This window comes from Corythoichthys intestinalis, chromosome 2, assembly GCF_030265065.1.
Source record: "Corythoichthys intestinalis isolate RoL2023-P3 chromosome 2, ASM3026506v1, whole genome shotgun sequence".
NCBI classification, from domain to species: domain Eukaryota; kingdom Metazoa; phylum Chordata; class Actinopteri; order Syngnathiformes; family Syngnathidae; genus Corythoichthys; species Corythoichthys intestinalis.
This window is the reverse complement of record NC_080396.1, coordinates 73,774,806-73,793,194: the sequence shown is the minus strand read 5'-3', so window position 1 is coordinate 73,793,194 and position 18,389 is coordinate 73,774,806. Positions and strand designations below refer to the sequence as shown.

Genomic DNA, 18,389 nt, shown 5'->3' with positions numbered 1-18,389 from the left:
TAGTTTTTTATGATATCTACAAAGACAGTCTTCGCAAATACAACCAGGAACTGAAAAATGCTAGACAGTCATATTTTTCAGAGATCATTAGTAGAAACACTAACAATACCCGCACACTATTTTCTGTTGTTGACAAACTGACAAACCCACAAGCATCAATACCTCAGGAATTGGCATCTGAGGTGTCCTGTAATAATTTCGCAGCATTCTTTACACACAAAGTACTAAAGATTAGACAGACTGTAATTAATTAGTAATTACAGGCCAATATCAAATCTAACATTCCTGGGGAAAATTATGGAAAGGGTTGTGTTCGAACAGATCCAGAATTATATGATGCAAAACAATCTTTTTTACTCATTTCAGTCTGGATTTCGACCACAACACAGCACCGAGACTGTGCTTATCAAAGTCCTAAATGATATTCGTCGGAATACCGATGCAGGCAAATCATCTGTTCTGCTACTATTGGATCTCAGCGCCGCATTTGACACGGTTGATCACAACATACTACTCAGCAGATTGGAACAGTGGGTAGGGCTTACTGACACTATTCTTCAGTGGTTCACATCCTATTTACATGATAGGGATTTCTTTGTGTCAATCAGAAACCATCAGTCAGAACGAACCAAATTCACGTGTGGAGTCCCTCAAGGGTCAATTCTTGGACCACTCTTATTTAACATCTATATGCCTCCGTTAGCTCAGATAATAGAACAGTATGACATCTCCTATCACGCCTATGCAGATGACACACAACTTTACATTTCTGTGTCCCCACATGATTATAGTCCCTTAGTCACCCTGAGCAAATGCATTCATCAAATCAATGAATGGATGTGCCAGAATTTTCTCCAGTTAAATGTGCAGAAGACAGAGGTGATCATTTTTGGGCCAAAAAAGGAAAGGTAAAAGATAAGCAGCCAACTTAGCACAATGTCACTTACAGCTACAAATCAAGTCAGAAACCTTGGCGTAATTTTTGACTCAGACCTAAAATTTGATAGCCATTTAAAGTCCGTCACTAAATCCGCTTATTACCACCTAAAAAATATAACCAGAATTAAGGGGCTTCTGACTCAACAAGACATGGAAAAACTTATGCATGCATTCATTTTCAGCAGATTGGACTATTGCAACGGTATATTTACAGGTCTTGATAAAAAATCAGTCAGGAAGTTGCAGCTGGTACAGAATGCTGCAGCCAGAGTCCTCACAAATACAAGGAAGCTGGACCACATTACACCAGTTTTGAAATCGCTACACTGGCTTCCAGTAAGTCAAAGGATAGACTATAAAATACTACTGCTCGTCTACAAAACACTTAATGGCCTTGGACCAAAATACATGCTTGACTTGTTAGAGTCCTATGAGACATCTAGACCACTAAGGTCGTCTGGAACGGGTCTTCTGCATGTTCCAAGAACAAGAACCAAGCAGGGTGAGGCAGCATTTAGTTATTATGCTCCTCACCTCTGGAACAAGTTACCCGAACGTCTGAAGTATGCTCAAACTGTTAGCTCTTTTCAATCAGGGCTAAAAACGCTTTTGTTTAGCACTGCATATCTATAACTGTCTATATATTTCAATCTACCTGCTTTCTATTCCTCTTGTTTTTATCTCCATTGCTGATTTCAATTATTATTATTAGTAGTAGTTTTTGTTTTATTTTTATTTTATTTATTTATTTTTATTCTGTGATTAAATGCGATCTTTTGTCTTCGTTTCTACGTTGTGTTGATTTAAATGTGATTTTTATGATCTTCATGTGATGTAAAGCACTTTGAATTGCCTTGTGTTGAATTGTGCTATATAAATAAATTTGCCTTGCCTTGCCTTATTGCGCCAAAATCAACATGACGTGACCCATAAATGCGCAAAAAAATTAACAGGAAGTAACGTGTTAATGCCCCAAAATAAACAGAAAGTGACATGCAAATCCACCAAAATCAACAGGAATTGACCCAAAAATGTGCCAAAATCAACAGAAATTAGTGACCCACGAATGCCCCTTACAGGAAGTCATGATAAATCAACAGATTTGACCCATAAATTCCCCAACAATACTGACGCTCCTTCAGTGGCTGACTTTTTGGCGGTTCCAATGCAAAAGGAGCAGCTGCGCATCCCCGTCAGCCGAATCGGCGATCTGGCGCCGGCCCGTCAAGCGCCGCAAATAGAAAGGGAGGGATAGATCTCCTGCGCTGAAACATCTCTGACTGTGAGGCCTCCTCCTCCCCCGCGTTCCAAAGTCCAGTAGCTGCCGTGCCGTACGCAAATTCCTCACCGGCTGACAACTTTGGCCTAGGGAACGGAGGAGTTTTTCGTCCTCCCGCCGTCCGTGTTTGTCGAGAAGAAGTCTCGTTGACTGCCTTAGGGAACGAGAGAAGTCAAAAACAGTATGCTAAAGTACTTGACATGAAGAAAAAAATCTAAAAGGTACACAGTAAAAATAAAATATATTGCGCACGTCGATTTAGTGCAGCAGTGCAAGTAAGGTGTCACTGCAGGAGAAACGTAAGCCCCGTATGGGTGACTTTCTGATCATTCCCAGGTCACTTGCGCTTGATTTTTGGCCTTTTTCTCACACTTCCACGAAGTTGTCCCCCCATCAGATGCAGATTTATAGAAAAATGATGTCAATCGTTTGTGCTGTAAAAAGTATTGTTTGTGCTGCTATTGTTTTTTAGATGAGTACAATTCTTTTATAGGTAAATCTGAGGTTAACCAGCCCCCAATTGTATGGCTGGGCGATATGGCTTTAAGTACGTATTGTGGTAAATTGAGTTGATTTACCTCGGTAACGATAAATTCGCCCAAGCAGACTGTTACAGTAGTATGAAAAAGTATCTGAACCTTTTGGAATTTCTCACATTTCTGCAGAAAATCGACATCAAATGTGATCTGAGCTTTGTCAAAATCACACTGATGAAAAAACAGTATCTGCTTTAACTAAAACCACCCAAACATTTATAGGTTTTCATATTTTAATGAGGATAGTATACAAACAATGACAGAAGGGGGAAAAATAAGTAAGTGAACCATCACATTTAATATTTTGTGGACCCCCTTTGGCAGCAATAACTTCAACCAGACGCTTCCTGTAGCTGCAGATCAATCTGGCACATCGATCAGGACCAATCTTCTCTACAAAACTGCTGTAGTTCACTCAGATTCCTGGGATGTCTGGCATGAATCGCTGTCTTTGGGTCATGCCACAGCATCTCAATGGGGTTCAAGTCTGGACTTTGACTTGGCCACTCCAGAACGTGTATTTTGTTCTTCTGAAACCATTCTGAAGTTGATTTACTTCTGTGTTTTGGGTCATTGTCTTGTCGCAGGATCCATCCCTTTTTTGAGCTTCAACTGTCTGACAGAGGGTCTCAGGTTTTCCTGCAGAACATACTGCTAAACTTTTAAATCCATTCTTCCATTAATGATTGCAAGTTGTCCAGGCCCCGAGGAAGCAAAACAGTCCCAAATCATGATATCCCTCCACCATGCTTCAAGGTGGGGATGAGGTGTTGATGATCGTGAGCTGTTCCATTTTTCTGCACACATATTACTCCCTAAGAATTCAATTTGGGTTTTATCAGTCCACAAAATATTTTGCCAAAACGTCCGTGGAGTGCCTTTTTGCGAACATTAAACGAGCAACAATTTTTTTTAGGCAGCAGTGGCTTCCTCTGTGGAGTCCTCCCATGAACACACTTCTTGGCCATAGTTTTACATATTGTTGATGTGTGTACATAGATATAGGATTCCGCCAGGGATTTCTGTAAGTCTTTAGCAGACACTCTAGGGTTCTTTTTTACCTCTCTTGAGTATTCTGCACTGAACTCTCTGTATCCTTTCCCAGCTTTATACAAATCAACAATCCTTGATCGCTGTTCTTCAGACAGCTATTTTGACCGAGCCATGATGCACATCAGACAATGCTTCTAATCAATACATTTCTTACCAGGTGTGTGTTTTATAGTGGGCAGGGCAGCTTTAAACCACTCATCAGTGATTGGGCACACACCTGACTTAAATTTTTGGTAAAAATTGGTTTCAATTGCTCTTTTAAGTCTCCTTAGGCAGAGGATTCACTTATTTACCCCCCCTTTCCGTCATTGTTTGCATACAATCCTCATTACATAAAATATGAAAACCTATAAATGTTTGGGTGGTTTTAGTTAAAGCAGTTTTTTTCATCTGTGTGATTTTGACAAAGATCAGCTCACATTTGATGATTTTATGCAGGAATGTCAGAAATTCCAAAAGGTTCAGATACTTTTTCATACCACTGTACATAGATGCTGTAATTTGAAAATCTGAGTCAATGCATGAAATACAAATAAACCGTTTGTTTTTTATTTATTTACCAGCTTTCAATTTAACATATTTAACAATTGTCCATGCATTGTAAACATTAAGTATACAAAAATACCTTGTAAACAATTAGCATTCAAGTATGAACAGTTATAACAGCTTTTATGACTTGACCAATGTACAACATTATAAATATCAGTATGGCCACTGTGTAAAAAGGACACGAAATGACAACTCATATCTATACATTGAAAGGAATTGAGATGTTGAATGGATAGAAATACAATGAAATATGGTCAAATATAGATGTCAAAACAAATATATATACAAAATAAACGCATATAAAAATAATAGCAACATGCATCTTGATAGAAATCATTTTAAATCTTGACAAATAATAAGCAAAAATATATATATTTTTTGCTTTTTGGCTGTGTGTGTGAATGAGTGAGTTTAGTGGTGAACACGCTGTTGTCTTTTGGGAGCTGCTGTAACAGTGGTTTCCAAGCCACTTCCTTGGCAACCGTTGCTGTTTAAGCAGCCCTCGCAGTATGTACGCGCCCGCTATAATTAGCCAAGTATTCACAGCAGGAGGGAGGGAGAAGCACTCCCCCTCCCTAACCCAACCCAAACGGGCACCGCGCCATCATATACGTAACAACACTGAGGTGTCGGCGTCTCTGAGGCGTCCTTGTTCTCACGCGGGGCGGGGCTTGTGGAAGCGCCGCTCGCAAAAGAGCCTCTTTTGTAGAAGACCCCGGACCGAGACGGGCCGTGCCAGGCCGGAATATGTCAAAGTCGCCTGTGTTGTACACCAAACATTTTTGGGGGCGGTGATGGCCTTCGTTGACCCATTGACGGTGATAGATGAACCAGTCACTTCAAAGCTCAATTTCTAGAGATGCTATGCTCTCCCGTGGGTCACTTCCACTTCACCTTTTAAATTAATTTTTTTTATTTTTTTTTTTATGAACATATCCTGTTCAGCTGCTTTGACATGGAGAGTATCAATCTGAGTGTCCTTACGGTCTGAACAGTTTTAATGTAATACATGTGACTATAATATACTCACATTGTGGTTATTCATTGCGTTTCGTTTATTCGGAGAAAGCAACTGGCAGGAAGGGTTATTGGGGGACAGATAGGAAAATAGAAGAGAAGAAGACCAAACAACAACAAGAAATACATTAACGGCTACACTACCTATGAATATATTCGTGCTATCATTAGCTAATTTTATTTCCTGTGGACACCGTGTGTGGGGGGGGGGGGGGCTGATGTCTGAGGAGAAATGGGGGAGGGAAGTGAGTCAAAAACAGATGTGATCAAGCAGGGTGGAGCATACACAGATGAGTTATGTGAGGTGTGGAACCCACTATTTTGTGAATCACAATATAACCATGGATATGTTGACATCCTATTCTATGCTGCCTGATCACTAATCCTGGCACCGACAATCTCTCTACTTGAATAGAATAGAATAGAATAGAATAGCCCTTTATTGTCATTATATGGTTGTACAATGAAATTGTGGAGCATCTCCCTTTACAGTGCAGGACAAGTAAAATAATCTCGAAAGTGGCTTGCAAGAATAAAGTATAAAATCAAGTATAAAATCTAAATAAATATAAAATATGTATGAGGTTGTTCAGGCAGTGCAAATAATTGAAGTAGCTGCAGTTGACAGTGAAGGCATTGAATATTGCACAAGTAAAAATCTCGAAAGTGGCTTGCAAGAATAAAAGTATAAAATTGTCCTATGTTCAGGCAGTGCAAATAATTGAAGTGACGGGGCAGCAGTTGACAGTGAAGGCCTTGAATACTGCAGATTAATATTGCACGTAAATAAGTATTGCACATAAACTGTGTGAATAGAAGTTGCAGAAGTTGACAGTGAGCCATTGAATATTGCACTTAGTAAGTATTGCACATAGTATATTGCATGTAAATAAATATTGGACATTGGGTGATGTGCGTCTAATTGCACCCAGTCATGCTTGAATCCTTTCAAACGTGCGATAGCCAGTGCGGCCAATCTCTTCTACCGCAGCTCAGGCAAAGGATCCACCGCCATCCCCTCAGGACCCAGGGTGGTCTCCTGGACCATCCGCACCCTTATTAACAGGCCTTCAGGGAAGAGATGAGGGTATGCGCCACCGCCCCCTACGGTTTCCCCACCATCGACGGGGGCTCCTGGGGACCGTGGGTGGGGCTTGCTGTCACCTGCCGGACGTGTTGGGTATCCCCTGGTCTCCGGTGCTCAGTGTGGTGGCTGTCCGAGGGTGCGGGATCAGTGCCCGGGCGGCAGCAGGAGGGTGGCACTGGGAGTACTCTGGGGCTGGATTTGGTCAGGGCCCTAGTCTTGCCCTGCGGATGGGACCCCGCCAGCGGGAGCCTGCCTCTTAACTCACTCACTCTTCACTTGGCACTGCAAATATCTTTCATTGGCACCTACATACTCATTCATGCCTTCAGGGACAGTCTTAACGGAGCCGTACAGTCCCTGGCTGGCTCCCCCTTCATTTTAATGCATCACACACCAAGGTTGTGGGACGTCTGGGACTTGGTGGGGTGGGGTGGGGGGGGGTGACATCACAGTTGCCTCCTCACAGCAGGCCCCGCCATTCCTGCACTTCTGTTAATGCACCACATACATCATACTCCACGTTGCAGCTTCAGCGAGGAGCGGTGGAACATGCTGCTGGGAAGAACGTTAATGCAGTGGTCCCAGTGCCCCAAGACGGGCTCCCTATTTTAATGCCTACACAGCACTACGCTCCCCACACAATGCCATCACAGTGCTGGGTAATGGCTGCCTGGTGGGGATCTGGCAGCCACAGTAATAGTGCGGTAGGTGGGTCCCACACTTTTTCTCTATGGCGTGGCTCTCAGGGCGTGGCCATCTCTCTGCCTGGGCTGCTGGCCGCGGGAGCAGGGGGGGGGGGGGGGGTTAGGGCTCCTATCCTGCGGTGCCCTCCTGCTTCCACCCTCCCCTCTCTTTTCTGCCTGGGTATCCTTCCTGCATTCCGGCGCGGGTCATTGGCTGGGTGCCGGTGGGCTAGCCGGGTATCGCCTGCTGCGGGTGGTCATCCTGTCCTGCCCTGGGCTTAGTTGGCTGCAGGGGTCCAGTGGTGTGCCAATTTGTTTGGAGAGCTGTGGCGATGGCTTGTTGGCTGGGTGGGCGGGGGGTGGCGGGATAGGTGGGGTTGCGGTAGTGTGCCCCCTCCTCGTTGATGGGGGCGGATGGTCCGGGGGACCACCCTAGAACCCGGGGGGGGATGACGGCGGCCCCCTTGCTGGCGCTGCGGGAGGAGGGATGGACTGCACTAGCTCAACCCACCAACCCACCCCCACACCTCGATTGGCTGGGTAAAGCGGCTCCCGCGCGGCATTTCCAGTCGTCTGGAGGATTATACCCTGTCTGATAGGATTTGCGCATGACTAGGTGCAATTAGACACACTCAGGTCGAGAAACTGTGTCAGGATTAGCGATCAGGCAGCATAGAATAGGATGCCCACATATCCATACTCACAAGGGATTCACATGAATACTGGGTTTCACACCTCACATATCTGATTTAGGTACACTTCACCTCTCCCAATCACATATCTTTCTGACTCTTCCCCCCCCCCAATCACATATCTTTCTGACTCTTCCCCCCCCCCTCCTTTTTGTCATTGTTCATCAGGCCCCCCACATGGTGTCAACCGGAAATACAACTAGCTAACAATGGCACCAACATATTCATAGTTAGTGTAGACGTTCAATGTATTTCTTGTTGTTGTTAATTCTCCTCTTCTGTCTGTGTCAGTTTTTTAGGTGCCCAAGGTGAAATATTTACAGTGCAAAGTGGACACAGGCTGTCTAGGCAAGCAGGACGGAGTGATATCACATCGTTTTTGTCACCGCTGATTTTTCTGTGGGAACGACAGAATAAGTCCCCAGCAGAATAAGTGGCCGAATCACTCCTCTCTATTGTGGTCCCATTTCGTATCTAAGAAAATAGAGCTGCAGAATGAAATGAATTAAGGCAGTTTTGTATGTTTATGTTGGTCAAATTAACTAGATTATATCAGTTCTAGAATTAGATATTAACACTGTAGCGCTTGCAAAAATTGGCAGCGGAATGTTGCTTCAGTAAATCAGTACAGCAACCTCGCTCACTTTTCCACTCTTTATTTTGTGCTGCACCCACCCAGGTCATGCACATCACACCTATAAACAATTGTGGTGTAGTAACCCACCAGTGGGAGTGTCACATTGCAGATCGAACGTACCTATAGGAGCGTCTTGTTGCGGTATCGAACGCACCAATAGGAGTGACGTGCTGACACATCACTGCTGCGCCGACGGTAGTCCTAGTGACGCTAAAATTCATTTCTGTTGAATTTTATTTTGTGCGCTGCATAGATTTTCTTGTGTGCTGAGTATGTGCAAGCAGTTGTGCACGTGCGCAGCTGTCATAGTATTGTTTTTTTTTCATCAAGTGATTCAAAAATCTATTATATCGTGGCATATCGTTATAGTGCTATAAAACAACCCATATAGTGATGGAGGATTTTTCCCATAATGCGCACACCATTATTGCAGCTGAATGTGGATTGGTCAGCGGTGACAAGAGCAGCCGTCAAGTCTCAGAAGAAAGACTTGAACTGAAATCTCAAAAGCGTGAGCCCACACAGGCGGACAATAGCGCCATTTAACGTGACCAACCAAGTAGGAGTTTGGATTTTTTTGCCACCCACCATCGACGCTCTGGGAGCGAAGATGCGGCAGCCATCTTTTTGCCCCCATGCGAGCTGGGATTGGACTGTTGCGTCCACATGAAATACAAGAAAAATGAAATTTAATGTTCAGGGTTTATGTGGGTCATTAACTCATTCACTCCCAGCCATTTTCACCGGTGCAACCCCCTTCGCTCCCGGCCGTTTTACTGGATTTTGACTGATTTTGCAAGGCCCACAGAAAATTCTGTTCTATTGCTATATAAACATGCATATAACATACACACACAATTATAACATATAAACCCACCAAAAGAAAGATTAGACTCTCTTCCTTCAGCAGGAAAAAAGTAAGTTCATATCTTTTTCCATTCTTTAGAAATCAGCATTAGAAAATTACTTTGAGCAGTTTTCCAATTTCTGATGAAAAAAACAGAAATTGAGCTTTTTGTGACAGCATACATTTCAAATATAACTTTGACTTTAACACAGCTTTTTTTTGCCTTAGTTACATCCCAAACATCTGAACAATGTTTTCCTTTTACAAAATAACATATACAACAAGACAAATAGAGCTTTTGATAGCAAAGTAACAATTTGTTAACTAACTGAGAGATGACGCTGTTGTGGCCGCGACAGCCGGGTAAACTTTCCCCTCATCGCCTCCTGTCCCATAAAGATGGATTTTTTTGGAGTCTCTGCTCGGCGAGCAGCACTGACTCAACGGCATCGTCCGCAGCACTGGTGGTCCCGGTCGTTTTGCTCAGTCGTCCAGCGCTTGGCATCCCGGGTGTCCTCTAGGTTGTACTGCTCGGCCGTCCCCCGCCTGGCATCCATTCGGTCGTCTTCAGCCGGCGCCCAATCGTGCGGCTTGGCCATTCGTTGCCGTTGAATTGGGTTGTGGGTCTTACCAGATGTGCTACTGCCCTCCAGTGGCCAGTTTTATTGCTTTAAGATGGATTTTCAGCTTTGTGCTTTGGAGCTAAATTGAATCAGAACCCAGAGATGTCTCTTGTAAAAAAGACGTAAAAGACGTATTTGTCAAAATTCAGGCCTTAAAAAGCATTAAACTCAACGTTTGAGGCATTAAAATTTATGGAAACTTTTTATTTTTTACATTATTTATCCGAGTTGTCTGATATTATCAGGTAGCCAGAATAAGAAGATTGATCTAATCATTACGGGATAAGAGAGCAGATACCATCGGCTACCCGATAATATAAGCCGATGAACGGATTTTAAAATAATATCGAATAATATCGACATCAGTTTTTCATGATCGGTTTTGGGCCAATATGCATGTTGCCTGTAAAGTGAATGTTGAAGCCTTCTGCCTTTGTTTAAGGGCTGTTCACAGCTTAGCAGAGCTGTTACATACTGTATATTGACCATTAGGCATGTGCCGGTGTCGATACACGATCCACTCGGGCTGCACAATCTGCCAGCACTTGACAGTGACGTTCCCTTATTCTCGTGATATGATGGGCCGAAGAGTCAAAATGCTCTCCTAGAGCCGTGCTTTACGGTAAAATGCTTGCTTAAAAGTGTTACAGTTGTTCTTGTGAGCCGTAGTAATGCGTCAGCTTCAAAGTGCCTGTTTAAAAATGCGTTTGTAAAGCGATTGATGATCTTACACACTGAGTTGATTACTAAAAATTAAATGTGAAAGTTGGGGGGGGGGGGGGAGCAAACGTGTGCGCTAGGGGTGTGCCATCTTAGACACCGCACGATTCGATTCGATTACAATTCAGTGTGCTACGATTTGATTTTTGAACGATGATTACGGTATTGACGATTATCGCGGTTATCGCGATTATCACGATTGTCGGTGCATCGTACATTACTTTTTAATAAAGTAGCCAAACAAATTTATGCCCATTATTTATTTAAAATATCCTTATGATTCAACAGGAGCGATGAAAACATGCCCATCCAACTAAAAGCTGCCCTTAAGCTGCTTTTTTATTTATTTTTTACAAGAAAGTGCAAAAACATTAACCATTTTAAAGGGAGTACTTATTTATCTCAACAATACAAAACAATTTACACTGGTGGAATGAATTCCACATTTTCTGGAAACAAAGTGTCTTTAGAAATAAGACTTCTTCTAACTAATGTACTTTGTTTTCACAGTGTTACTTCCCTTGTGTAACTCTTGGAGTGACAGGTGGAAATCACAACTGCTCTTAATCACTTTTAACTTGTGGCGTTTATTGCCGAGCACATAAAAAAACACCGCCACACACACACACACACACACACACACACACACACACACACACACACACACACACACACTCATTACAGCGCGCGCACTTTCTTCTCTCCCTGCCCGCCCACGCGCACACACGCCTGTTGGCTCCCAGACACCACTTGCAACAGGCCCGGGTCGCGCTTCTGTTCCTGCCTGTCTCATACACTAATTTATTTTACAGTGTTTTAAAAAGGAGTAAATCTTAACGTTGTGCGTGTGTCTGTTAATGGTGTCTGGGTGCCAGACGTGTCTTGAATTTTGTTCCGCTACGAGCAGCTGTCATAAAGTTATGAGTGAAAATCATCGTTTTTGAACCTTTATGAATTGTAATCAAATCGTCACGTGTCGAATCGCGATGCATATAATAAACGATTTTTTGGAACTCCTCTATGGTGCGCGCGTGCACCTGTTTCTCTCATATTAGAGGACATTAAATAACAGGGCCTATCACTGTCCATCTCTCAAACTAGTTTTAAAAAAAAAAGTTTTATTCTCTGGCTTTTAACCCTGCGTCAGACTCAACACTTTTAATGTCTTATGGTTTGTTCATCTTTTTTTGCTCGCTTGCTTTTGACATCAGTACTGATGTTGTATGTTCCATTCTTGAAAATTTTCTTCATATGAATCGTCCATTATTGACACAATAGAAAAACCAACTCCAACACTTTTGCTGCATTCGGGGAAGGTGGGAAGTCGCAATTATCCTACTCGGATGGTCCCAGTTGCAACCTCAAAGCGCTCCAAGTGAATGTAAACAACAAAGATGGTTGATAGTGACAAATGGTTGTTTTTTGTTTTGGCCACTAAGACATTTTGCCCTCCAGCAAACCTGCCTATTCATAAGCGATCAAAAAGTAGAGGAAATTGACAGTTGAAATAAATTGCAACCCAGATGTTTGAGTTGTCTAAAAATGGATGCACGTTTGTCCCGACCTGCAGGTCATCAGTTTCATCATCATCATTTGCTATGCGGCATCCTTGTACGGCGGCTACTCCACGGTGGCCATCTGCGAGCTGGTCTTCGCCGCCATCTTCTTCGGCATTTTCATGATGGACCTGGATAAGCAGTTCCAGTTGGTCAACTGGATGTGGAGCGTGAGTGGTCGCCCACCGACATTGTTGGCCTCCCTCGCCCTATCGCCACTACTTTCCTTCTTTCTATTTTGATCTATTTTTTGTTTTTTCCATCTCCATTTCTCCCTATTTGAATATATTTTTTTAATTGTTTAAATTTGGATTTTTAATTTAAAAAATCTATTGATTTGTTTTAATTAATTTTTAATGAAAATATTTTAATTTATTATTTTATTTAAAATTTTGTTTTTTTTATATACGTAATTTTTACCCCTCCTATTCTCTTTAGAATGTATATTTTCATTGATGTGTTTGTTATATTTTATATATATTTATTAAAATGATTCTTTATTATTATTGTTTAAATTTGTATTTTTAATTATTATTTTTTATTCTATTTGTTTAAAAAAAAAAATTTTAAGCATTTTTTGTTTTTTATAATCAGCCGCCAATTAATGATTCTAAGCTAAAAATGACAGACATTTTGAATAATAAATATAATTACTTCTTTTTATGGCTGGGTTGAAAAAGCGGTCGCACGATGTCTGTAAACGGGGGTTTCCAGGGTAAAACGGACAGATTAAAACTAGTTGGGGGGCTTAATGCGCCATGAATCTGCTATGGCAGCACATAGAGACATTGTTCTATCAAACACAACAGTTCTTTTGGCTTAAAATACAGCAGTTTATTTTAAAGAGGGGTGCAAGAGCAGAAACTGCTCTTTCAGTCTTGTCTGTGTTTTCCGCCATATTTTAAAATTATTCTTTATCATTATTATTATTATTGTTTGAATTAGTGTTTTCATTTTTTTTTCTATTTTTCTATTAATTTGTTTTAAGTATTTTTAAATATTTTAATTTATTTTTAGTTCAAATTTTTATATTTTTTCCCTCCTTTTCTCTTAAATTTTTATTTTTTTTCTATATGTTATATATATATTTTTAGACGTGAACATATTACCCATATTACATCGAACATATTACATCGCTCCACTGGCTTCCAGTCCATTTTAGAATTGATTTTAAACTTTTACCGTTTGTTTTTAATTCTATCAATGGCCAGGCTCCTTCTTACTTATCAGAAATTTTAACCATCCGTAACTCTGGCAGGAGTCTTCGCTCTACCGGCCAACTTCATTTGCAAGTCCCAAGGTCCAAACTCAAACAGTGGGGAGACCGATCTTTTGCGGTTGCTGCACCCAGGTTATGGAATAGTCTTCCCCCTGAAATCCGCACCACTACAAATTTGGGCCTTTTTAAATCTCGTTTAAAGACACACCTTTTTAGACTCGCCTTTCCCCAAGATTAGTTTAGCCTGGTTTTATTTCTTTAGGGTTTTTAATGTTTTCGGATTTTATCTGTTTTATTGTTTTGTTTGCTGTCTGACTAATCGTGATGCGTTGTTTCGTTTCTTTTTTCTTTTCTTTTCTTCCTAATGTAATTGTATAATACTTTCCTGCCTTTTATTTACTATGTGCCATGTTTGTCTTTGTTGTAAAGCACTTTGGGGACCTTTCGGGTTTTGTAAAGGGCTATATAAATAAATTTGATTTGATTTGATTTGATATATTTTTAAATTATACTTTATCTTGTTTAAATTATTTGTTTTTATGATTTTTTAAAAAAAGTTTTATTTATTTAAAAAAAAAAAATTTAATGTTTTTTTTTCCGTCCTTTTTTTACCTTTAGATGTATATTTTAAAAATTTTATTGATGTATTTTTTTATATATATTTTATAGATTATTCTGTATTTTGTTTAAATTAGTATTTTTCATTTATTTTTCTAATTGTTTTATTTTTAAATTTTTTAAAATTTAATTTAAATTGTTTTTTTCAATGTTTTTTTTCCCCTCCTTTTCTCTTTAAATGTATATTAATTTTTATTAATGTATTTGTTTTTTAAATATATATATATATATATATATATATATATATTTTTTTTTATATTGTAACCTTTTATTTTTATATTTATTATTTTGTATATTTTAATTTAGTTTAATTTATTATCATGATGTCTAATTCTTTTGCAGTATTTATTTATTCCTTGTTATTTTTCTTTCTTTTCTCAGGACCTGTTCCGGGCCGGCATCGGCGCCATCCTTTACATCATCACGTCGTTGGTGTGCGTGATAGGCGGCAGTGGCGACGGTGCCCGCATCGCCGGCGGGGTCAGTCCGTAGGCCTCCGCCGTCCCTCCCTCCCTCCTTCAGCCGCGGTTAACGTGCCTGCCTTTTCAGGTCTTCGGCTTGGTGGCCAGTCTGCTCTTTGCTTACGACACCTACACCATCTTTTTGCAAATCAAGAGCACCAGGCAGCACACGCCGGCCGCCACCGGTAAGCCTGTCACGAATATCCCTATCGGCCTACCGCTAGAGCGCACTTTGACGTTGAAAATGGCTACCTAATCGGCTTCCTTCGTCGGAAATGCTCCAAAATTCACACTAACTCATCCAAAATAAGCCGGAAGTGACCTGTAAATGCCCCAAAATACAGAATAAGTTACTCAAAAATGATCTAAATCAACAGGAAGCGACGCGGAATTGAAGGTAAATCAACACGACCTGTCGTGGAATTGAACTGAAATCGTCTAGAAGTGACCAAAATCAGCAGGACGCCACCTGTAAAAGCCCCAAAGTTAACAACAAGTGACCCAAAAATCAACAGGAAGTCACTTGTAATTCCCACAAAATGAACTTGAACTGATCCAAAATCAACAGGAAGTGACCCGGAAGTGACCCAATATCAATAGGATGTCACCTGTAAATGCCCCAAAATTAACAGGAAGTGACCTGTGAATGACCCCAAAATTAAAAGGAAGTCACCCGTAAATGATCCAAAATTAACAGGGAGTGACCCTAAATTAACGGGTAGTGAACCGTAAATGACCCCAAAATCTACAGGAAGTGACCCGGAAATCACACAAAATTAACTGGAAGTCATCTGTGATGCCCGGAAATTAACAGGAAGTGATCCAAAAATCAACAGGAAGTTACCAGTGAAACCCACAAAATCTCAAAAAACAACCGGAAGTCACCTGTAAATTCCCCAAAATTAACAGGAAGTGACCACAATGAATTGGAAGTCACCTGTATATGATTCAAAATTAACAGGAAGGTACACAAAATCTGCAGGAAGTCATCATGTAATTGACCCAAAAATTAACAGGAAGTGAACCCAAAATCTACAGGAAGTCACCTGTAAATGACGCAAAATCTACAGGAAGTGACCCAAAATCTACAAGTACCTGTAAGTGACGCAAAATCTACAGGAAGTCACCTGTAAATGCCCCAAAATTAACGGGGTCACCAGGGAATACCCCAAAATGAACAAGTGACTGAAAATCAACAGGAAGTCACCTGTAAATGACCCAAAATTAACAGGAAGTGGCCCAAAATCTACAGTAGGTCACCTGTAAATGACGCAAACTCTACAGAAAGTGACACAAAATTAACTGGAAGTCAGCTGTAACTGATCCAAAAATTAACAGGAAGTGACCCAATATCTATAGAAAGTTTCTAAAGTCTAAAGTTTCTAAAATCTACAGTAATTCACCTGTATATGATGCAAAATTAACATGAAGTGAGCCAAAATCTATAGGACGTCATCTATAAATGACCAAAAATTAACAGGAAATGATCCAAAATCAACAGAAGGTCACATGTAGAAGAATGTGCTCATAAACATTCCATATGAATTTTTAGTAGTTGAAGTTGAATACAGGGTCATTCAGTGGTCTACCACTAGAGGGAAGCAACGTAGCACACTTTGACAACCACTGTCGGTACTCCTACGGTAATTTGGCACTCCTGGAAAACGACGCTTCATTTACTTGTTTTGTCTTTCCCTTTGCAGATGACAGAGTGTAAGCATATCCACGTGTGCTCCTTGAGGACGCGGCGGAACAACAAGAGGTCTGAGCAAGGGTTCCATCTTCAAATCTACATCCGCAGCGGAAATGCTCTCTCCGCCAACCCGACGTGGGATCACGGCTTAAATAGGGAAACCTGCCAGCGCCTCGCCTTCTCAATTTCTACTTACTTTCAAATATGACAGATTACTGTCGTCAGGAGTAACTCTTAACATCACACGATGCCTCAGGACAAATAGCTCCCCCCACCCCCTGCCATGAGTCATTCGACGTATTGCTGTCACAAGAGTAAGCAACTCGAGTCCAACTTTCAAAGTTAAGGGAAAAGCAAGCAATGTCTTCCGGTTTAGCTCGGTGAATACATTCAAACATATATTTACTGTTTGTCGGCGGCCAAGTGGTTAATGTGATGATTTGACTTGAAGCAAATCATGTTAAAAGTTTGAAGTGGGATTCCTGAATCGGAGGTTTGTCTCCTAAACCCAAATAACAAGCCACGTAGCTAAAGTTCTTTTAACCCTTTTTATGGTACGATTTCAGTATTATGATTCTTTTTTTTTTTTTTTTTTTAACTTAGAATGTTATTGGTGCCATTAATGTGTGTGTAATTCTTCTGGAAATGCCCCAAAATCAACAGAAAGTGGCCAAAATAAACCAGAAGATACACAGATAACATCCAAAATAAACAGGAAGTGAATAAAATAAACAGAAATGAATCAGGAAATGCCCGAAAATCAACGGGAAGTGGCCAAAATAACATGAAATGACCCAAATCAACAGAAAGTGATCAAAATAAACATTAAGTCACTCAGAAATGCCCCCAAAAAATCAACAGGAGACACTAAATTAAACGGGAAAGTACTCAGAAATGGCCCAAAATCAACAGCAAGTGACCTGGAAATGGCCCCAAATCAACATGAAGTGACCAAAATAAAAAGTAAATCGGCCACAAATGCCCTAAAATCAATAGGAAGACTCTAAAATAAACTGGAAGATACTCAGAAATGACTTCAAATCAACAGGAAGTGACCTGGATGACTAAGATAAACAGTAAATCAGCCACAAATTCCTGAACGGCAAGTGGCCAAAAATTCACACTGAATGACCCAAAATAAACAGCAAGTGATCTTGAAATGCCCCAAAAAATCAACAGGAAAAGACTAAAATCAAACAAAAGATAGTCAGAAATTACCTAATATCAACAGGAAGTGGCCAAAATAAACACTAAATGACCCAAAATCCACACAAAGTGACCAAAATAAACAGTCACACAGAAAGGGCCAAAAAAATCAACAGGGAGAGACTAAAATCAACCAGAAAATACTCAGAAATGACCCAAAATCAACCGGAAGTCACCTGGAAATGCCCCAAAATCAACAGGAAGTGGCCAAAATAAATACTAAATGACCCCAAATCAACAGAAAGTGACCAAAATAAACAGTAAATCACCTTGAAATGCCCCCCAAAAAATAAACAGGAAGAGACTAAATGCAACCGGAAGATTTTCAGAAGTGACCCAGAATCAACAGGAAATGAGCAAAATAAAATCAACCAGAAGATACTCAGAACTGACCCAAAATAAACAGGAAGTAATCCAGGATTGTTCCAAAATCAATAGTCAGGGACTACAATCAATGGGGAGTCACCAGGAAATAACCCAAAATTAACAGGAAGTAACTAAAATAAACATGATATAACCCCAAAATTGAGACTTGGCTTTAATGGGAACGTCGCCTGAAGGTGGCCATGTTGGTAGCGGAGATGAAAGGTCTTTTCATGCAAATCAACAAAACCCTAACCAAAAATTGCCGTCGGTGGCAGACAATGAAGTAAAACGGTGCTTCATGGCTGCTCATCGTGTTAATATGAGATCTCTTTTATTGTGGCAGCAATACATTTCCACATCCTTTAAACACTTGAAGTCACCCGTCTGCTTTTTGTATTTTGAACTGCTGATATTCACTCGCGTGTGGCGTTTAATCATTAACGCTCTTTAGTAGGTATGTCGATATCTCTGGCCTAGCGGCGTAACCTCTCATTTGTCACTCATTCGTGAAATCGTGTCTGTCGTTTGAGTTCAAAATGAGTTCAACTTCATGGTTTGTGGTTTGTTAAAAAAAAAAAAAAAAAAAAAATGGAGCTTCATATGTGCCT

General features: G+C 40.7%; 1 protein-coding gene across 1 annotated transcript in view; it reads left to right on the top strand.

Moving 5' to 3' along the window:
- The window catches only part of LOC130911956 (proteolipid protein 2-like), a 32,269-nt gene extending 13,880 nt beyond the window's left edge, over positions 1-18,389 (top strand). Inside the window, exons 2-5 of the mRNA XM_057829653.1 lie at positions 12,233-12,388; positions 14,437-14,535; positions 14,605-14,701; positions 16,220-18,389. Coding sequence (XP_057685636.1) covers positions 12,233-12,388; positions 14,437-14,535; positions 14,605-14,701; positions 16,220-16,233 — 366 coding nt within the window. The 3' untranslated portion in view covers positions 16,234-18,389. The remainder of the gene's footprint in view (positions 1-12,232; positions 12,389-14,436; positions 14,536-14,604; positions 14,702-16,219) is intronic.